Below are 23,201 nucleotides of genomic sequence, written 5' to 3'. Positions count from 1 at the left end.
TTTAATTGTCTGTATATTTACCTTTACAGAGATGTTTATTTCTTCACTGTTGTCTAGCTTCCTTTCATTTTATTCTGAAGGACTTCCTGTTGCATTTCTTGCAGGGCAGGTCTAGTTGTAGGTCTAGTTTTGTTTATCTGGAAATGTATTAATTTCTCATTATTTAAGGACAGATTTTGCCAATAATATCTCTTGGTATAACTCTCTGAGTTTATCCTACTGGGAGTGTGTTGAACTTTTTGGATTTGTAGACTTACGTCTTTCCTCAAGTTGAGAAGCTTTTGGCCATTATTTCTTTAAATATACTTTGTGTACCTTTCTTTTCCTCTGGGATTGCTACAATGAGTGTATTGGTAGACTGAGTGGTGTCCCACAGGTCCCTTAGACTCTCTTCACTTTTCTTCATTCTTTTTTCTTTCTGTTCCTTAGATTCAGTAATTTCAGTTGTCCTATTTTCTTCAGTTGTCCTGTTTTCAAGTTTGCTTATTCTTCTGCTTGCTCAGATCTGCTTTTGAGCCCCTCTAGTGTATTTTTTATTTCAGTTATTTTACTTTTCAGCGTTTCTTTTTGGCTCCTTTTTATAATTTCTGTCTTTTTAATGATATTCTCATTTTGTTCATGCATTGTTTTCCAGTCTTCATCCTTTTCCTTGAGCTCTTTTAACATCTTTAAGGGAAGGTGTTTTAAGGTCTTTGTCTAGTAATTCCTATGGGTGCGCATTCTACAAATGACGGGTACATTTGTGTTGATTTATTTTATTTATTTGGATGGGCCATATTTTCCTGTTTCTTTTTATACTTTGTGTTGGTTTTCTTCTTTTTTTGGTTGAAAACATTGAATTTTATAGTATGGTAACTTTGGAAAAGAGATTCTCTTCTTTTCTCAGAGTTTGTTCTTTTTTAATTGATCCCTAGCCTAAAAATGATCTAATGTGAAAGCTCATGGTCTTTTCAGGTATTTTTCTGAGCTGTGTCTTTCCCTGGGAATGTACAGTACCTTTCTAAATTGTTCTACATGTTTGGTTGTTATTGAATGTCTAAAAAAAACCCTGGTGTGGCTCCTTTAATTCCCTCAGTAGTCAATCTCGCTGATTTGGGTTGAAACAATGGCAGCTAACCTCTGTGCCCATACCTCACCCATCAGATGTAGTAATCCGAATTCAGAACACAGAAGTTTGTTATTTGGACATTATTATTTGGACAAGATCATTATTGCCCACCGATGGCTCCAACAAACTGTACCAGAGTCACATATTGCTGTCCCCACAGCTGCCTGCCATAGGGTCAAGGAGTAGGAAATGGATAGCTGCTATCACACTGAAGGCTGAAATTGGCCAACATTAACAACAGTTTACCAGCCAAGCTTTCCTTTGGGAGCACAAGAGTTCAAATTGGCTATTCCAGAGTTTCAGAGTAGTTACATCGGACAGTTTCTGCTAGTAGTACAGTTGCTTTCTAGGTACAGAGCTGGATTCCTGGTACTTCCTGCTCTGCCATCTTCCCTGACATTCTTTTCTTCTCTTTTCTTTTCAATAACTAGTTAAGAAGCGTCTGTGAACCAACTGCACACTACCATTTTTACCAGGAACTAAAGCTGTCAATCTTAATATTTTTTTCCTGACTTTTGGATGTGTCTTCATAAAGTGCATCTTGAAAAGAGCCTTATGTGTCTTTTGCCTCAGTTACAGGATTACATAATTATCTCTTATGGGTCTTGTTACTTAAAAATAACCAAAATTATATCTATTATGAAAATCCCATTTTATTAATATTTACGCTGGTACAAATCAGGAATTTATCACACAGTATGTTTTAATCACATTTTCATTAGGAAAAGTGTAAATCTGATAGTTACTTCTTGACAAAAAGCAAGTATAAACTGTTAGTACAGTCCAATTATAATGTTAATTAATACTATATTAAAATATTCTTAGGTGAGATCTGTAAAATCGGCAGACTTATAATTGATGATTCACTTCTAAAAATCAAATGATGTTTTTGGTCTTAAAGTACTGCAGTTGTGTAAAGAACACTGTTGAATTTAATAGTAGCATTGAAGTAGATAGTGTAGTTTATTAGAAGTTACCTCAACGTAGAGGAATTCTTCCAGTGTTATTTTATTTTACCTTCTGTTTTAAAATTAGGTTGTATATATTTACCCTGATAAGATGATGCAGTAGAAGAGAGTTTATATGATTTATACCTGAAAAATATAAAAGTCAGTGTTTTAGAATAGAAAAATCTACATTTTCTTATAGACTTTTTATGTATTGTAGATAAGTAGGATACATTTTACCTTTGGAGTCCTGAAATTGGGTATTTCTGACCAAGTCAGATTTGTTGCTGTATCTTGATTTAGCAGTTAGCACCTTTGTAGCTGTAAAAGATGCTTATTTTATATGACATTGTAATATTTACTAGTCATATCTTTGTAAATATTATATTTTCCCTCATATTTACATAATTCTGTTTAGTATAACAAAGGAGACTTTCCTAGTTTATATTATGAAGACCTTGATTATAAAGGGGTTTCTATTTTGTACTGTATTTCAATTAATGACCATGTTATATAAATACTTTATAACCACTTAATGTGAGAAATATAATACAGTCAATCCTTGATCAACATGGGGATTAGGGATGCCAGCTCTCTGCACAGTCGAAAATCCATGTGTAACTTTACAGTTAGCCTTCCGTATCCACAGTTCCATATCTGTGGATCATTATAGTACTGTAGTATGTATTTAGTGGAAAAAAAACCCAAAACCTTGTATAAGTGGATGCACGCAATTCAAACCTATGTTGTTCAAGGGTCCACTGTACACTTAAAAAATAATATTTATTTGGTTTTCTCTCCTAATTGTAATTTATTTTATTTTTTATTGCCTACATTTTAATTAACAGTTTAACTTGTTTTTATATTAGTGATATGTTCCTAAATTAAATTGGAATCCTTTTTATACTTGGATTCCAGAGACTATTTATTGCAGGCTTCCTTCTTGAGGTTAAAAAATTATGCTTGTGGTTTGCTTGGATAAAGTGAAGTTCTGCATAAGTGGAATTTTATTTTCACAATTTTATGTACTGCGATTTATGACATTTGGTAATTAACATTTTACTAATATATTTAAAAACATCAGTGTACTAGCCAGCTTCTTCACTTTTAAACTTATATAACTTTTTTGGTGTCAGGTTATTTATATAGTGTGATTATTTTTGACTGTTGTCTCTACTTTTATTTTCTAGCTGAAACACTGTAGTCGGTATATACATGACTTATTTCCTTCACTCATCAAGAATTTGGATCCAGTACCACTTAGACATCTTCTTAATCTGGTCTCAGCTCTTGAACCAAGTGTTCATACTGAACAGGTAATTCATTCAAAACTAATTTTTTTTTTTGTAAAGTGAAAATTTATTTGTGATCCAGATGATTTAACTTGTAGTTTATTACTGTTGGCATTTCAGTTAGGCAAAAGGATATTAAATTTGTTACAGTATTTCCTAAAACCGCTAATTTCAACCTCTCCTTTTTTTTTTTTTAAAGACACTGTACTTGGCATCGATGTTAATTAAAGCATTGTGGAATAATGCACTAGCAGCTAAGGCCCAGCTATCTAAACAGAGTTCTTTTGCATCTTTACTAAACACCAATCTTCCCATTGGAAATAAGAAAGGTTAGTAAAGTATAATGTAATTTGAAGTAAGTTGTTCATAGTTTATAACTCAAATTTGAAATAGTTTCTGCAAATTAGTTTCAGTTTAATCTCAATTTTGAAATAAGTTGGAAAGGGAGGTGTTGGTTTTCTTAAAACGTTAATAAATTGGGGTTAGGTCATGTTTTTGGTTTACTGTTCAATTAACAGCAATAACGTTTCAGTAGTTACTGGATCTTCTTTCATTAGTGTTCTTTTAAGAAAAAAACAAAACTATGTCATAAAAGCTTTAGAGCTTTTGGTTAGAAACCAGTCAACATGATTTCTTTTAGAAATAATTTTGAGAATAGAACATAATGATACATTTCTCTTTCTGTGTTTTCTACTTCAAAGTTTTCTGTCTTTCCAGGTATTTTATATGTGCTTTTACAGGTATAACTTTCTAGGGTTTCCTACAAGTTTATCAGCTTTACCCCTTTTTTTGTTTCCTGACATCATATACTACCCTTTTCTTAGCTTTCCTGTGCAGGCACCCACAAGTACTACGACACGTGGTGGGGACTTATATTATTGCAGGTTTCCCTACCTATATCTTGTTGATTATGTAATAAAAACAACTGATATGTGCCCCAAAGAAATTCAGTCACTTAGATTATTTCCATCCTGTTTTTTCCTTTTCCTTCAGAGGACGAAGAGCTCAGAAGAGCTGCACCATCACCTTGTAAGTTGAGTCTTAGAAATGTATGGCAAGATGACTTGTAGTTTTATTTTGATGATCATCTAGATTTAATTAATTTTATATAATATATTTGTATCACATTCATAAAGTTCATTTTGCATAGGAGATGTAAATCCTGACTACCTATCTATCTTACTTACCCTTTTTGCTGAAATCATTAGTATCCTGACTTTTAATTGAAATCATGTATATCTTCTTTAGAAATAATTGGCAAATGTTAACATATTTCCAGATTATATTTTTGGCTACTTAGCATGAAGCTTTGGTATATCAAAGAATCAAAGGATTATGACATTCTGATAGATCCATGTTAATACAAGTTAGAAGTAAAAAAAATCCCCATCATTTTAATATAGGGTCACCTGCAGCCAGTCCTCAAAGCAGTGATAACAGCGATACCCATCAAAGTGGAGGCAGTGACATTGAAATGGATGAGCAACTTATTAATAGAACCAAACATGTGCAGCAGCGACTTTCAGATACAGAGGTATGAAAATACTTTTTCCTCCCGCTTTAAAGAGATTTTTTGATTTTTGGGTTTGTGCCATGTTTAGCCTTCGAACTGGGAATATAAACATGATGCCAGTTGAGGCCTTTCCTATCTTTTAAGTATCATTGAGGTTCTTTACTTTTCTTTGAGTTTTTAATTCCATTTTGTATTGTTCAATGAAATTTGTCAGGACTGTGGCAGCCTTTTAAAAAAGTACAGTGTGTTAATGTCATTTACTTTTTTCTTACTAGTTTAAATATTTATTTAAGTCTCTTTGTTTCTAAATATAGGAATCCATGCAGGGAAGTTCTGATGAAACTGCCAACAGTGGTGAAGATGGAAGCAGTGGTCCTGGTAGCAGTAGCGGACATAGTGATGGATCTAGCAATGAGGTGAATTCTAGCCATGCAAGCCAGTCAGCAGGGAGCCCTGGCAGTGAGGTACAGTCAGAAGACATTGCAGATATTGAAGCCCTTAAAGAAGAAGATGAAGATGACGATCATGGTCATAATCCTTCTAAAAGCAGTTGTGGTACAGATCATCGGAACAGGAAATTAGAAAGTCAAGCAGGCATTTGCTTGGGGGATTCCCAAGGTCCATCAGAAAGAAGTGGGACAAGCAATGGAACAGGAAAGGACCTGGTTTTTAACACTGAGTCAGTGCCATCAGTAGATAATCGAATACGAATGCTAGATGCCTGTTCACACTCTGAAGACCCAGAACATGATATTTCAGGGGAAATGAATGCTGCTCATATAGCACAAGCATCTCAGGAATCTTGTATTACACGCACTGGGGACTTTCTTGGGGAGACTATTGGGAATGAATTATTTAATTGTCGGCAGTTTATTGGTCCACAGCATCACCACCACCACCACCACCATCATCACCACCACGATGGGTAAGTCTACCTAAAAATAAAACAGCTTACATTTCCTTTAGGGAGTTAATTATAGCCTATATTATTCAATTGCGATATATTCTAGATCAGTGCTGTCCAATAGAAATATAATGTAAGCTAAAAATGCATGCCATAAGTATGTAATTTTAAATTTTCATAATTAATTTATTTTTGGCCACGCCCTGCAGTTTGTGGGATCTTAGTTCCCCAACCTGGGATCGAACCCATGCCCCACTGCAGTGGAGACATGGAGTCTTAACCACTGGATCGCCAAGGAAAGTCCCAATTTTTAATTTTCTAATGGGCACATTTTAAAAAGCAAGATGAAACAGAGAAGATTAATTTTAATTATAAATTTTATTTAAAGCAGTAGTATCCAAAATATCATATATCCACATGTAATCCGTGTAAAATTTTTAATAAAAATTTTTTTCTACTAGGTCTTCAATAATCTGTGTATATTTAATACTCCTAACATCTTCATTTAGACCAGCCATTTTTTACATGTGCAGTGACCACAGGTGGCTAGTGGCTGTTGTATTGGACAACACAGATCTAGATCTTCAACTCCTTGTAATAGTTGCCTAATAGTAGATAGTAAATTGCTTGTGGAAACTTCCATTAAAGTGTGATCACGAAAAGGGAAATTTTATGCACATTCTAATTTTAGGATATTAGTAAGGATAAAGCCTCAGCATAAAGCTTTTTGATTATCTGTGAAATATACCTATGGTGTTTAATAGTAAGTGATTCTGTCATTTACTAGTGTTACAGTATTGGGCAAGGTACTCAGTTGTTCTTACTATCATTTTCTCATCTATAAAATAGAAACAATAGTACCTATCTCATGGGCTTAGTGTGAGCATTTCATGGGCTGATATGATTGGCACATAATAAGAACTTAATAAATATTAGCTGCTATTTATTATTACTATCATTGCAAGTAGTAATATTTGCGTTAATGATGAAATAGGGATATGTAGTTTATCAGGATTTATCTTAAACCTGACTATTTGCCAGGCCTTTCAGAATTTAATATGGTTGTTTGGGAGAACTACACATCCATACATATTCCTACTTTATTTCCTTTGCCTTTTTCTTCTTATCATTAACCCATATGAGTTTACAGTAATGTTTCTTAGTCTTGACAGTATTGATGTTTTGGGCCAGGTAATTCTGTGTTTTGGATTTACAGCAATGTGAATGCTGCCCTCTGCATTGTAGGATGGATGTTTAGCAGCATCCCTAGCCTCTAGGCCTACATACTAGAGGAATATCCCAAGTTGTGATAACCAAAAATTGTCTCTAGACATTGCCAGATGTCCCCTTGGCCTTCTGTTTGAGAACCACTGGTTTATGGTCTGACATTACAGAAATGCACATTCAGAGTTCTCCCCAGGACATACTGGAGACAAAGCAATTAGTTCATAAAACTGAGGAGGGTAATATGTTCAGTTTGGTACATTGTAAATCTCTTATAGTGTTCACGCCAACCCTCTACCTGAAAAGACCTAATGATTTTTTTTTTTTATGTTAGCCATTTCCATATTCTCTGTGTATGGGTACCATTTGTGAGTCTAAATCAATCCTGAACTTTTCTTCTTCGTGTTATTTTTATCATTTTGTCTCTACATCCTTAGAGCACCCCGTATGGTATGTTTTAGAAGGGAGGGCTTAATAGGTGTTTATTGAGTTAAAAGTTGCTCAGTTAATACTAACCACATCTAGATTGCAGCTGTAAATTGAAATTTTTTTCCTTATCTGATTTGATTCTGCAGTTGGATGAACAAATGTAAATAAATTTTAAGGTTTCACTTTAAGATTTGAGTTTATAAAAAAATTATCTAACAGTTAAGTTTACTGATTTTGTTTTTCCTAAATTATTCTCTTTGAAGTTGTTTTAGTGAAGTGTGTTGATGAGCCAGATAATATGTAGGTATATATTGTATAATTAATATATAGTGCAGACTTTGTGGGCTTTTTATTTTTTGTAAAGCTGTCAATATTCCATATTGTTAACAAACAAATGTAGCTTTATTCTTGAGTGGGTTGTAACTTGTGCCAAATGTTTTGAGAGATATTTTTTTGTGATTCACAATGTGTGTTCAAATTTGTAATTGCTGACTTTGTACTCCTCTCTGTGTTACAGTCATATGGTTGATGATATGCTAAGTGCAGATGATGTCAGTTGCAGCAGCTCCCAGGTCAGTGCAAAATCAGAAAAAAATATGGCTGATTTTGATGGTGAAGAATCTGGGTGTGAAGAGGAGCTAGTTCAGATTAATTCACATGCAGAGCTAACATCTCATCTCCAACAACATCTTCCCAATTTAGCATCTATTTACCATGAACATCTTAGTCAAGGTAAGGTTCTGTAGTAAGTAAAATATATTCCTTTATTTAAAATAGGAATAATTTATATAACACATTGTTAAAAGGAATCAACAGTCAATGTTTTGTTACTTCAGTGTTTTTGTCAAGTAATTTTCATATTATAGTTTTTTTCCCCAAGGAAATGAAATTATTATGAATACTCCATCATGAATATGAAGGCTGCAGTTCCATCAAGAGATATTTAACAAGGAAAAGAAATAAAAAATAATATGTATAAAAATTATAGCTTTGTATTTGAGAAAATACATGGCTGCATTAGATTTTATATTCAGGAATTTTAGGACTTAAAAGTAGGAGATTACACAGAATCACATGTTGTATGATTCCATTTATATAAAAGGACTAAGATAGGCAAATCTGTAGAGATAGAAAGTATAGATTAGTGGTTCCCTGTGGCTAGTGAGGATTGGGAGAAATAAGAGGAGGGGTGACTGCTAAAGGGTGAGGTGTTTCTTTCATCTGGGGTGATGAAAATGTTCAAAAAACGATGGTTCTAATCACTCTAAATCAGTCTTAAAAAGATGATAGGACATGACCAAACTCTAAAGAATAGAGGTTAGAAGAGGTTAAAGAATAGGAGGAGATAAAGGAGGAAAGGGAGAAAAATTAAGAGGGAAAACAGTTCTAGAATTGGCAATTTAAAGGTCCATATCCAGCCTCTTGCTTAGTTACATACCATCAGCACTTAGTAGCCTAGGACATGCGTTTTGGGATGCCAGTAAATTACAAACTAAGTAAACCAGATAGATTAGGTTTATGCTTTTAAAGCCACGATCAGACTTGGAGATGCAATTTGTGGATCTTGGCAACAACTTTTCTGATTTCAACTGTTACTTGCGTATAATCTAGATAAGGTTATTTTGACTTTTTTTTTTTTCCTTTTTTTTGGCCGTGCTGCATGGCTCGCGGGATCTCAGTTCCCCGACCAGGCACCGAACCCGGGCCCTCAGCAGTGAGAACACGGAGACCTAGCCACTGGACTGCCAGGGAATTCCCTGTTTTGACATTTTTGTTATTGTGGTTGTTGAGAAATGAATGGGTTAAGATTGAGGTCAATTTAATTTTATACCATATTTATTAAATTTTCACCATTCTTCTATTCTTAACCTGTTTTCCTTTTATTCAGTATTGTACATGTTTTTTTACTATATGAAGTTAGAAATTGAGCAAAATATTAGATGTATTATTGGTCTCCAAATCTACCTTGTATTACTGTGTATTTAATACTATAGAGAACTCTTCCAACACAGTAAGACAAACAATACAATTTAAAAATGGGCAACAGGTATGAATAAACTTAGTTACTTCATAAATGAAGATATAAAAATGGTCAGTAAATGCATGAAAAGATGTTCAATATCTACAGTCATCTGGGAAATTCAAATTAAAACTACAACTGGATATTTCTACTTATTTCGGATGGGTAAAAAATTAAGGACTTAATGATATCAAATGACGCTAAGGATGCAGAGCAACTACAACTCTCATACATTGCTGTGAAGGAGCTTAAAATAGTACAGGCAGTTTAGAGTACTGTTTTAGCAGTTTCTTTTAAAGTTAAACTTGTACTTACCATATGACCCAGCAATTCCTATTCTAGGTATTTACCCAAGAGAAATGAAAACATACGTCCACAAAAAGATTTGTACGTGAATGTTCATAACTGCTTCATTTATGAACCTCAGCTGGAATTAACTGGTAGATAAACAAATTGTTGTATATTCACACTGGAATAAAAAGGAAAGAGCTACTGATACGTTCAACACCATGACTGAATATCAAAAAACATTCTAAGCAAATGAAGCTAGACAGAAGAATACATACTGTATATCATTTATATGCACTTCTAAAATTTCCTAAAGTAATTTATAATGATTGACATCTACTCAGTGATTGGTGGTGGGGATTGATTGTAAAGGGACACAAGAGAACTTTTTGGGGTGATAGAAATGTTCTGGATCTTATGTATTTATATTGTATTTTAATAAAATTAATTTTAAAAAGTAAATACCAAAACAAATAAACCAAACAAACCCCAAACTTAAAAAGTCAAGCTACAAACTGGGAGAAATATTTGCAAATCATATATCTAATAAAGGGCTTGTATCCAGACCATATAAGAACTTTTACAACTCAGTAGTAAGACAACTTAATTAAAAATTGGGAATTGATTTATTTCACCAAAGAAGGTACACAAATGGCTAATAAGCACATGAAAAGATGCTTAGCATCATTAGTCATTAGGGAAATTAAAATTAAAGACCAGAATGAGATTCTACTGCATATCTATTAGAATGGCTAAAATTAAAAAGAGCGACCATACCTATGTGTTGAAAAACAGTATGGCAGTTTCTTCAAATTTTAAACATATGTGTTTACCTTATGACCCAACAATTCCACTTCTAAGTATTTACCCTAAAGAAAGCGTATGTCTATACAAAGACTGGTTATATCAGTGTTATGGCAGCATTATTCATATTAGACAAAAACTGGCAACTATCCAAACTTTCAGTAATTGGTAGATATATAAACAATTTTTTCATATAATGGAATATTATTCTGTTTATTATTCTATTTAAAAGGAACACACTACTGATAGATGCTTCAACATGGATGAACCTCAGACATTTTGCTAAGTGAACAAAGTCAGACATAAGACTATACATACGTATTGTATGATTCCATTTATATGAAATTTCTAGAAAAGGCTAATTTATGGGGATGGAAGAACAGACTAGGGCTCGGGAATGGGATCAGGGATTAAATGTAATTAAGTATGAGGGAATGCTTTAGGGTGGTGAAAGTGTTCTAAAACAGAATTATGGTGAAGGTTGCATAGTTCTCATTTTAATGAAATCAATGTACATGTACAGTTTAAGAGGGAAATTTCATGGTAAAGCTGTTAAAGACAATGAAGCATTTTTGCTTAATATAACAGAGCTAGGGAGAGTTCATAGTCTGGCACTCAAAGTCTGAATTATTATAATAGACGCTTTGAATTTAATTGAATGTTTTGAGTAAATCATCTCAATTAAAAAAATCTTTAGGTATAAGACACTTTACAGAAGGTCATTTAGAGGAACGTCCCTTGGCTATATAGTTAATTCAGTTAAATTTTCTTCTTAATGTTTAATTTGGGTTTCAAATATTTATATATAGTTCTCTTGACATGTGGAAAACATTAATCATACTTATTAGTAATAGTGAGGAGGCTATGAAATAGTGGAGAGGCTATGAAAACTTTTCTTATTTTACTTTAGTAGTATCAAACTCTAAACAGTACTATTCTGTCTCATTCATAAAGCAACTGTGTTAATCTTTTTATCTTGTGATGTAAGAAGAGATTTATTGTTATACTTCACTTTGAATTTGTTAACTTTATGAATGCTGTAGTTCACTTTACAATTTCAGTCAACTGCATTGCTCTATAGTGTGTTATATTTTGCCCCTTCAGGACCTACAGTTCATAAACATCAATTCAGCAGTAATGCTGTAACAGACATTAATTTGGATAACGTTTGCAAGAAAGGAAACACTTTGTTGTGGGATATAGTCCAAGATGATGATGCAGTAAGTTATTTAATAAACCCAAAAGACTACAAAATTACAGCAAAGTGCATTCAGTATAAACAGTAACTTTATGTATATACATTTTTTTGTAGGTTAATCTTTCTGAAGGATTAATAAATGAAGCAGAGAAACTTCTCTGTTCCTTAGTATGTTGGTTTACGGATAGACAGATTCGAATGAGATTCATTGAAGGTTGCCTTGAAAATTTAGGAAACAACAGGTAAATAGGAATATAAAATTTTTATGCAGTAATCATATTCATAATCAATATTCTTATTGACCTAGATATGGTGGGTTCATAGCATTTAATGTACCGTTATCAACCTATTTTTTTTTAGTAATTGTGGTTTTTATATTAGTTCTAAACTGTTTTCCCCCACAGGGTTTATATGTTATCACACAGTCTTGCTTTTTTCAGCACTTTTCGGCACTCTTGATTAGATCACCTCCAACAGAGACAAAGGAATACTGTCTTATTGATTCTGGGAACATGGTGGTGATTACTCTATTTTCAGATTACAGTTTAAATGTTCTTGAACTGTTATATATAAAGAAAGCTAAATAAGATAAGTGAAGTTAAACTTAAGCTGAAATATAAACATTTTGATAATGGCATTGTTCTTCCATCTGGGTGGATCTTTTGACTTCTGTAGTGCACAAAGAATTAGGTTAGTTGTGTTTTTTTCCTAGTTTGAATTATGCTATATATTTATATACTTCTTATTGGGGCTCAAATAATTACCACAAGTTTCTTGATTTTCAGTTCTGTTCTGTTGATACAGTCTCCAGTTTCCCTTATACTGCTCTGATAATATTGTTCCATTCTCTGATGTGGTGAATTCAGTTATTAATTGAATATATATATTTTTTAATTTATTTTTTTGTTTATGATTTTTGGCTGTGTTGGGTCTTTGTTGCTGAGTGTGGGCTTTCTCTAGTTGCGGCGAGCGGGGGCTACTCTTTGTTGCGGTGCATGGGCTTCTCATTGTGGTGGCTTCTCTTGTTGCAGAGCATGGGCTCTGTAGTGCGTGGGCTTCAGTAGATGTGGTGCGTGGGCTCAGTAGTTGTGGCTCGTGAGCTCTAGAGCGAAGGCTCAGTAGTTGTGGCGCACAGGCTTAGTTGCTCCGCGGCATGTGGGATCTTCCCGGACCAGGGCTCCAACCCATGTCTCCTGCACTGGCAGGCGGATTCTTAACCAATGTGCCACCAGGGAAGCCCCTAATTGAATATATTATATTAATATTTTCAGCTTACCTCTGCCCAGGCTCAATATAAATGTCTAATTTTATTGAATATTTAACTGCTTCAAAAATTTTTTTTACCTAATTAGAAAAAGTATGTGCAATATTTAATTTTCTTCTTTTGATCTTTAAAGGGCTATAATTGGTACAATCACAATAGAAAAATTGCTTATTCACGCAGGTATAAGAAACTACTAATAGACCCCTGTTAGTGGATCAGTTGCCTCATTTGGCATATATTCTTTAAAAAGAATGCTTTTAATGGGTGAATGATATTTCATCATTTACATAGGTATTATAGAAATTAGTTTTAAAATGTTTTGTCTTTTAAATATTTTTAAAAATATTTATTTATCATTTATTTATTGTGGCTGCTCTGAGTCTTAGTTGTTATGTGTGGGATCTTCATTACAGCACGTGAGATCTTTGTTGCGGCCTGCGGACTCTTAGTTGTGGCATGCAAACTTAGTTGAGACATGCATGCAGGATCTAGTTCCCCAACCAGGGATTGAACCTGGGCCCCCTACATTGGGAACGCGGAGTCTTACCCACTGGGCCACTAGGGAAGTCCCTAAAATGTTAATTGTCTTTTAAAAGTCTTTGTGAAGCTAATGAATACTTTTTTAAGTTGTATCAATTTTTATTCCCCAAAAGTGCATCTGCATATCCTGTGGCCCAGCAGTTGCACTGCTAAATATGTGCCTTTTAATAATACATCCAGAAGGTCACCAAAAGACACATTCAAGAATGTTCATAAAAGCATTATTCAAAATAACTATTCTTTGTACTGCTATCTAAATGACAAAAAAAGAATAGGAAGGAAAATTAAATTGTGGACTGTTTGTTGAATGAAATAGTATATATATAGTAGTAACAATGAAAGAACTACAACTGCATGGAATAGTGTGGTTGAATCTCACAGACAAAATTTTGAGTGAAAGAAGCCAGATGTAAAAAAGTATATCTCTATTACTCTGTTTATACAGAGTTTAAAAACAGGGAAACTGGGACTTCCCTGGTGGCGCATTGGTTAAGAATCCGCCTGCCAATGCAGGGGACACGGGTTCAAGCCCTGGTCCGGAAGGATCCCACATGCCGCAGAGCAACTAAGCCTGTGCGCCACAACTGCTGAGCCTTGCGCTGTAGAGCCCATGAGCCACAACTACTGAAGCCCGCACGCCTAGAGCCAGTGCTCCACTACAAGAGAAGCCACCTCAGTGAGAAGCCCATGCACTGCAATAAAGAGTAGCAGCAACGAAGATGCAATGCAGCCATAAATGAATAAATTAAAAAAGAAAATCAGGAAAACTATTGTATTTAATAGGATAATGGTTACTCTTGGGTTGTTAGTGACTGGAAAGGGGGCATATCCCAAGGCTTCTGGGATGCTGGTAATGATTTCTTTCTTGATGTTGGTGCATGTTACACAGGTATGTTCACCTCCTGATATTTTGAACTGTCACTTAGGTTTATATGTGTTTTTTCATGTATGTTACTTCAATAAAAAGGAAAAAAGCTATGTGAAAGATGAAATATCATGTAGCCTTTAAGAGTCAAATGTTTTCAAAGATTATATAATGATATGGGCGTATACTCATAGGCCCGTTTGTTAAAAAGATTGCAAGCAATATGTGAGACTGTAGAATGGTTATTTCTGGGAGGATTCAGTTAATTTTTTCTTCTTTATGGTTTTCTATTTTCTAATTTTTCCATAATGAGCATATATTTTTCTAAGTAGTGTAGCTTAAAAGAGACGAGAGGGGGCTTCCCTGGTGGCGCAGTGGTTGAGAGTCTGCCTGCCGATGCAGGGGACACGGGTTCGTGCCCAGGTCTGGGAAAATCCCACATGCCGCGGAGCGGCTAGGCCCGTGAGCCATGGCCGCTGAGCCTGCGCGTCCGGAGCCTGTGCTCCGCAATGGGAGAGGCCACAACAGTGAGAGGCCCGCGTACCGCAAAAAAAAAAAAAAAGAGTAAAAGAGACAAAAGGAAAATTCTGTGTATAAAATGGAAAATCATCATTTTGGATTTTTTTAAGCTTTAATTTGTTCACTCCCAAATCACTTGAAGTTGAAGCATTTTTCATTTGTTGGAGGCAGTCCTGTACCTAATCATAGTTACTTAATGGTTTATTGATATATAGTAAACATAACTATTATATTGATGTTAATTTTGGCCTCAAAATTTACTCAGACGGTTGCTGTATGTATTATGCTAGGCCTCTTATTAATTGGTCATATATGCCAGTACTTAGAGCATAGTGGCATTTTTTAGCCTGTGACATATGCAACACATCCAGTGTATACCAGCTGAACTTACTGAAGTTATCATGCAAACTGAAAAATAATTAATTTTTTTAGACATTATTAGTTCCAGTTTCCTGATAAACTAGTGTTTTTTTTAACATCTTTATTGGAGTATAATTGCTTTACAATGTTGTTTTAGTTTCTGCTGTATAACAAAATGAATCAGCTATATTTATACTTTTATCCCCGTATCCCTTCCCTCTTGCACCTCCCTCCCACTCTCCCTATCCCACCCCTCTAGGCAGTCACAAAGCACCGAGCTGATCTCCCTGTGCTATGCAGCTGCTTCCCACTAGCTATTTTACAATTAAACCAGTGGGTTTTAATGGGGGTGATTTTTTTTCAGTATCTGGAGATATTTTTGGTTGTCACATTAATGAGTGGAATTGGAGATGTTACTTTGGGCTAGGGATGCTACTAAACATCCCTCAATGCAGAGGACAGCTTTTCACAACAGAATTGTGTGAAGTGTCAGTATTGATATCAGAGTTTGAGAAATCCTATTCTGAACACAAGAATCCTTTCTCCAAGGATTCCTCTCCCCCTGAGTTTGCCATCACAGTAGGAAAGGAATGTTGCACAAGGGTGTTAATATTAATAGGAAAGCTCTTCCTTATGTTGAAATAAATGGGCCACTGAAATCTTAACTCATTTACCATTTTCCTGACATTTGACCGAAAAAACCCCATAGATGTCTGCTTCTTGATGATGTCAATTTTTTATGTAGTTTACACAGGTTTTATGTTTCTTTTTATTTTCTCTATGTTGACTTTTCTTTTTTTTTTTTGCGGTATGCGGGCCTCTCACTGTTGTGGCCTCTCCCGTTGCGGAGCACAGGCTCCGGACACGCAGGCTCAACGGCCATGGCTCACAGGCCCAGCCGCTCCGCGGCATGTGGGATCCTCCAGGACCGGGGCACGAACCTGCGTCCCCTGCATCGGCAGGTGGACTCTCAACCACTGCGCCACCAGGGAAGCCCCCTCTATGTTGACTTTTTAATTTTCCTTCTAGTTCCTCACTTTCCATGGTTTATAGACCTGTCACCAATTTTTGTTTGTTTTTGCTGTTCTATGGTCTTATTACAGTTTATTTCACAAAATGAACTTAGCTTTCTTTTGAACAGTAATATGGACTCATTACTTCTTGGGAAGCATAGAGATCTGAAAAAGGAAAAGTCTCCCATAAATCACCCATAATTCTGCCATTTATATGGAACCCACTGTTAACACTTTAAAACACTTTTTAAAGTTTTTAAAGTGTTTACACTTTAAAACACTTTAAACATGCAGCATGTGCCTTATGCACATTTAGCCTTAGGCGGATTGTTTTATAAGGCATATAACATTTCAGCAGTGCAGGAGGTTTAAAGTTACACACGGACTACACATAGTCTACACATAGTAGACTGGTTTGCAGAATGTTGTCATAAAGTGAGAGCATGAGGTAGACAGTAGCTCCCACAATGAAAAATCCATTACTTTTCAGCTTGGTATTTGTTACTTTGGGTGAGTGAGATAAGACTGCTGTCTAGTGAGTAGGGCGGAAGTAGGAGTTGGGTTGTAATCAGCCCCTTTGGTGTTTTATGTTTACTAGAAGGCAGGTAGCTTCACATGCAGGTTCACATCCTGGGCTAGGTACCTCCTGAAATTCTGTGGCTTCTTGAGAATTGATTTGAGACTCTGTCTGGGAACCTATCCAGTGTGCTATTTTTTTGCCATTCTTTATGCAGTAGGTAGTTTAACCCACGTGTGAAATTTTTTGCCTTTGAATACAAAAGTAAAAATGGTCACGAGTCAGGGATTCTGTTTACATAAATAAAGGTTCATATAATTAAGAAATGCATGGTACTATGTACTTTTTTTTGGTTTTGTTTTCTCTCTGTAAAGACTATATTATATACAGCATTTTTTGTCAACTCTTGGTATATACTATAGTTTAAAATGACTGAGGGACTTCCCTTGTGGTCCAGTGGCTAAGACTCCATGCTCCCAATGCAGGGGGCCTGGGTTCGATCCCTGGTCAGGGAACTAGATCCCACATGCCGCAACTAAGAGTTTGCCTGCTGCAGCTAAAAGATCTGGCATGCTGCAACTAAAAAGATCCTGCACGCAGCAACAAAGATCCTGTGTGCCACAACTAAAACCCGACGCAGCCAAATAAGTAAATATTTTAAAATTAATTAATTAATTAATTAATTAGTTGACAGCATTTTGTAGAACACACCAGTCTTCTTCAAATATGGAGTGTAGGATTAGGAAAAAATCGTCCAAATGTAACTTTAACTGTGAAGACTACTACCAAATGTGTTCATTTTACTAAAGCAATATAAAGTTACATTGGTAATTCTTAGAGTCACATCACACTATTGTATAGTAATAAGCTTCAGCAAAGGTTGCAACAAAACCTTTGTATCAAGCAAAGGGCAGTCTAAGGTAGTAATAGCATTTTTCTTGAGTCTAAAATTAGTGTAGTGATCCCTTTGTATCTTTGGGGGATTGGTTCCAGGATCCCCCTGCAGATACCAGAATCTTCAGGTGCTCAAGTCCTTTATATAAAATAGAGTAGGACAGTTAGCTCTGTATCCACGGATGAGGAACCTGCATATGGGCTGACTGTATCTTGTTACTCTGGACCATTGAACCTTTTCATCTTAAACATATTGTTGCCTAGGGTTGTGTGGTTTGGTATTTGAAATTTTCACTCTTGGAAGAATTTGTGAATGTAAGTTTGAATATAACAGTAATTTTGATGTTTTTCATAAGCATATCAGCAGTCAAAACTATTTGGGCAAAAAAGTTGATAAGTCAGGGTGTAGTATCTCATAGTTGTTGTAGGAGAAGTGCTATGACATTATTTCTTTTATTTTAAAAAAATTAAATTTTTTATTGGGTGTAGTTGATTTACAGTGTTGTGTTAGTTTCTGCTGTACAGCATGATATAATTTTACTTGGAATAAGTTGGTATATGTGATCTTGTGAAGTTTCCTTTAATATTGGAATATAAATTATTATAGTCAGCAAACAAATACATGATCTTACCCTGTTTGTAAATATTTTACTAATTTTCATTCTGTAATCAGTACTTTATATCATTTTTCCTTTCAAATTTATGAGTTTAAATAAAGTGTTCCAGAGTTTCAGGATCACTTTGATTCTGGATTTGGTCATTTCTTATATTCTTAAATTTATGGCACTTAAAATATGTCTCTTCACCGTTCTTTGAAATCTTTTTTTTTTTTTTGCGGTACACGGGCCTGTCACTGTTGTGGCCTCTCCTGTTGCGGAGCACAGACTCCGGACATGCAGGCCCAGCGGCCATGGCTCACAGGTCCAACCGCTTCGCGGCATGTGGGATCTTCCTGGACTGGGGCACGAACCCATGTCCCCTGCATCGGCAGGCGGACTCTCAACCACTGCGCCACAAGGGAAGCCCCTGAAATCTTTTTTTGAGGAGAAAAATTTGGAGTTTTTCTGAATCTTTGGAAAAACTTAAAAAAACTGTTTTAGTCACGTAAGATGTAATTATTAATAATTCAGTGTTTTTATTATAAATTATGGAGAAAAGCATTCCCCTTAGGTAGGAGTAGAGGTAAGACGAGTCCCATTTCTACAATCCTATTTTGGATTCTTTTACATGAACCACATCATTATTCACTCAACTCAACCAATACCTGCTCAATGCCTGGCATCCTATTCTCTAATGTCAAGCATCATGTGCTTGCTTCTACATTACATTTTATAAAATGAAAACATGTTTATTGTAGAAAATTTGGAAAGTAAATTTAAACAGTCTAGACTCTTAACACCATTGACTGCAAAAGAGGTAATAAGATTTTCAGAAAATATACAACTGCTGCACACTATAAGACTTGCTTTAGTGAGATATGGTATCTCTAGTCTTTGTTTCTTTGTATTTTAAAAGTATTGTTGAAATTACACTAGGTAAACAATTTTGGAATCTGCTTTTGTGATTTTAGGTGAAATTTTTCTGTCCTTTGTGATATCTCATTGATTTTATGCTTTTAAAGTCAAATTTATATATATATATATATATATATATATATATATATATATATTCATTCCAGTTTTTTATGTCTTAATTTTTAGGAAAAACTCTGCTAATGTTTCTGAAACTTTGACAAAGGAGTTTAGATAAATAATCTAAAATTGAAATTGATTTCCCCTGATCTATCTTGGTCTGTCTTCCCAAGCACCACTTCTGTGCGACTTGTTGAAAAATATTAAATAATATTTAAAAGTATACTAAAAATTTAAATGTTTTTGAATATTTAAAGAATATTTACTTTGCAGTTACTGGATATCAGGCATTTACTGTCTTCGTTGCTTCACTATATACTTATTATTATCATTGGCCACAGTGTGCAGCCTGTGGAACTTCTCCCACCAGGATCAAACCCGTGCCCCCTGAAGTGGAAGCACGGTGTGTTAACCACTGGACCACAGGGGAAGTCCACTATATACTCTTTAATCTATACTAATGTTGTTTTGATCCTTTGACATACTTCTAACATGCTGTTTCTTTTATCTTCCAGTAGTATTTTTTCTGTCCTTTTCCTTCATAACTGTAATATAGCATTTTACACTGTTGGTCTTCCTCCTTCCTTGAAAATCTTGCCTTTAAGTTGTTTGCTGGTTTGTTATTTAAGGAAATATATACTCAGCATGCACCATATGCAGGGATTTTTAGTGAATAAGACACTCTTCGCTCACATCAAGCACATTCTAGTGGTAGACATACTAAATAAAGGAATATTCATTACGTGATGATGACTGAAGGAAAATTGGGAAGGAGTCAAGAATAATAGAGGTTCGCAGAGCAATGGAAAGGTGATATTTAATATAGAGTTGTCAGGGTCATCCATTCTGTTGACAGTTGAGGAGACCTTAATAAAGTGAGGGAAGGAGTCCTTCAGGTAGCTATTTAGGTAAAGCGCATTCCACGCAGAGGCAATAGAAAAGCCCTGAGGCGGGAATGTGCTCGTGTGTTTTGAAGGAATAGCAAAAAGGGAGATGGGGGGCCTTCCCTGGTGGCGCAGTGGTTGAGAGTCCGCTTGCCAATGCAAAGGACATGGGTTCGTGCTCCGGTCCGGGAAGATCCCACATGCCGCGGAGCGACTGGGCCCGTGAGCCATGGCCGCTGAGGCTGCGTGTCCGGAGCCTGTGCTCCGCAACGGGAGAGGCCCACATATCGCCAAAAAAAGAAAAAAAAAGGAAGATGGGAAGGAAAATAGGTTAGACGGATAGAAGGAATGGGGACAGATCAGACAAGGCTTTGTAGTCAAATTTAAGTACTTTGGATTTTATTCAGAAACAAAGTTTTGTAGTTTCTCCTACTCAGCATTTGCCACTGTTTTCCTCCCACTCAGAAGTGTAGTCCTGTATTCGAATATACCTGGTACTCTTAAAAAGAGTAGGCATTTTTGAGGACTTATTTGTACTCCATACTTGTGGGTAGGGTGCCAACTTTTTCTCTTTGTAAAAATTCTTTCATGAAGCAATATTGGCTCCTAAGCTTAAAAATAAAAGAAATTCAGTAACTTTATTAGAGTGTGTCCTGCTTCTTTCAAGGCTCATGCAGGCAACCTTCTTGCCTACTAGGACTTTTGGGATTTGCATGTCAATATGTTCCCTGTACCCCCTTTTCTTCCAGAAGATAGACATGCTCAGATCTTCTTGAGGTTTTAGAATGATTTCCTATTGCCTTTTGGCCCTTTTATACTTGAGGTATGTGGTGTGCTTCTATTATTAGCATGCTCATAACACAGTGATTCTCAATTTAGATGGAGATGATATTAAGTGAGAATTAGGGAGAAAGTGATAATTTATATAGTTTGAAAAATGTTCTCTACATTTATTGTTTGTAGTCCACAAACCAGCAGTTGAGTATCACTTGTGAGCTTGTTAGAAATGCAATCCTGAACCTACCCCAGACCTACTGAATCAGAATTTGCATTTTAAAAAAATCCCCCCAGCTGGATCAAGTGCACACTAAACTTTGAGAAGCCCTGCTCTAGATAATTTACCCAAGCTGCTGCTTCCTGTTTTCCGTGATTAAATCCTCAGAAGCACCTATGACTTGTTAAAGAATACTGTCATTAAAAAAATTTATATTTAAATGCCCTTCACTTGCTTTTATACTCAGATATTTATATGGTGTATTTTACTTTAAAAGTCTTGGATTGGTTTTTTAAAACTTGGATTTCTTGCCCCAGTGTATAATAAGTTGATACTTAAGGAAAAAATTTTGTGTTTGCATAGAAATGTATGTGAAGTTCATTAACTCTTTTTGCATTTAAGATTTTAAATAGCTGAATTTCTGTTAAGATCTAGAATTGTTGATACTATTTAAAATTATTTTATTCTATAAATACCTGTTTTTGCTGTTTCAGATCAGTAGTAATTTCACTTCGTCTTCTTCCAAAACTGTTTGGTACTTTTCAGCAGTTTGGGAGCAGTTATGATACACATTGGATTACAATGTAAGTAAATAAAAGAAACAGAAGTATTCATTTTAAAGATTTTTTTCCCAGTCATAATTATCAAACAAGGTTTTGAGTAACTTACTAGCTTTTATTCTGCACCAGGAAAATTTGAATTTTGTGTAATTCAAATGTTTGCTTAGATTTCTGAGTGCTGTCTCTGCCACTTAGCCCCATGGAGATTATGTATATCTCTGTCACCAGGAAGTCTGACCTTTGTACTCATTGTAGTTTGAGAAAAATATTGTAGCAAATAATGCATTAATTTTAAGATAAAGATTTTTAGTGTATCTGACCATGGCAAAGGACTCCTGAAGAAGATCCACACATTAAACACTCTAAGGTGCCTTTAATTTTTCCCATTACTAGGAGTTGGTTCTAGACATTACATAACCTTAGGGATAATTTTGACACCACCCTATTACTCCTTTACATATATAGAGAACTTATGATTAATGTTAAAGAATTCTTTCAAGGATAGTACTTTGATGTGATATTGATCTAATGTTTAAGAATATTCTAGAGAAAGTTGGCTATCATACGCACTTCATTAACCTCTAAGAATGTATTATTTGCTTTATTCAAAATAGACTTTTTGGAGAGATTTCAGAGACTTTAAATTTTAGGAAAAATTAGACCTGTTGACGGATTTATTTGTGAGGTCAAGTAGGATGGAGTTTTATCTAATTCCTCCTCAAATCTAAGATTAGTTAGTAGGAATACTTGCTTTCAAACTGAATATGATTTTTAAAATTCTTAGAAGTCTGTACTATAGTTCTGAATAAGATGAAGTTAGTTCTTCTGAGTTATAGCCCTTGCTGGTTTTCTTTCTTTTAATAGGGGCTCTGTTTAACCTGAACCTCTATTACTGTTTTTTAAATTTTTTTTTTGTTGTTGTTGTTTTTGCGGTACGCGGGCCTCTCACTGTCGCGGCCTCTCCCGTTGCGGAGCACAGGCTCCGGACGTGCAGGCACAGCGGCCATGGCTCATGGGCCTAGCCGCTCCGCGGCATGTGGGATCTTCCCAGACCTGGGCACGAACCCGTGTCCCCTGCATCGGCAGGTGGACTCTCAACCACTGCGCCACCAGGGAAGCCCTATTACTGTTTTTTAAGAATCATCTTAGAAAGTCTCTTTCTTTGGTTACTATTTCAGGGTGACCCTAGTGACAATTCTATTTGTGAGTGCAAGGAAGTTCTTTGAGATACTAAACAGAGGAGTAGAGGAAAGCATTTAGCATCCTTTAAGTACAAGAGTACCATGAGTTTTATTTCATTGACTCTCTTCCCATGGTTTTTAAATGGCTGAATTACAAAATTCAGAAGTATTAAAGTGATTCACTTGTAGCTTACCTGGGCAAGTTGGTATTATAGTCATGTGAGGAGGTTTGAATTAAGGAGTAACAAAAGA

General features: G+C 35.4%; 1 protein-coding gene across 4 annotated transcripts in view; it reads left to right on the top strand.

Annotated features, from left to right (window-relative positions):
- The window catches only part of USP34 (ubiquitin specific peptidase 34), a 232,132-nt gene that overhangs the window by 94,953 nt on the left and 113,978 nt on the right, over positions 1-23,201 (top strand). For 3 of the 4 annotated variants that reach the window (XM_082851535.1, XM_082851537.1, XM_082851534.1), the window contains exons 11-19: positions 3,246-3,371; positions 3,547-3,676; positions 4,341-4,376; positions 4,751-4,881; positions 5,175-5,785; positions 7,935-8,149; positions 11,634-11,749; positions 11,842-11,969; positions 21,703-21,792. In XM_082851535.1, coding sequence (XP_082707661.1) covers positions 3,246-3,371; positions 3,547-3,676; positions 4,341-4,376; positions 4,751-4,881; positions 5,175-5,785; positions 7,935-8,149; positions 11,634-11,749; positions 11,842-11,969; positions 21,703-21,792 — 1,583 coding nt within the window. The remainder of the gene's footprint in view (positions 1-3,245; positions 3,372-3,546; positions 3,677-4,340; positions 4,377-4,750; positions 4,882-5,174; positions 5,786-7,934; positions 8,150-11,633; positions 11,750-11,841; positions 11,970-21,702; positions 21,793-23,201) is intronic. The other variant, XM_082851536.1, reaches the window with a different exon arrangement.

Source organism: Leucopleurus acutus (genome assembly GCF_964270905.1).
Source record: "Leucopleurus acutus genome assembly, chromosome: 12".
In the NCBI taxonomy this organism is placed as follows: Eukaryota; Metazoa; Chordata; class Mammalia; order Artiodactyla; family Delphinidae; genus Leucopleurus; species Leucopleurus acutus.
Note: the sequence above shows the minus strand (reverse complement) of the source record. Positions and strands in the feature narration are given on the sequence as shown.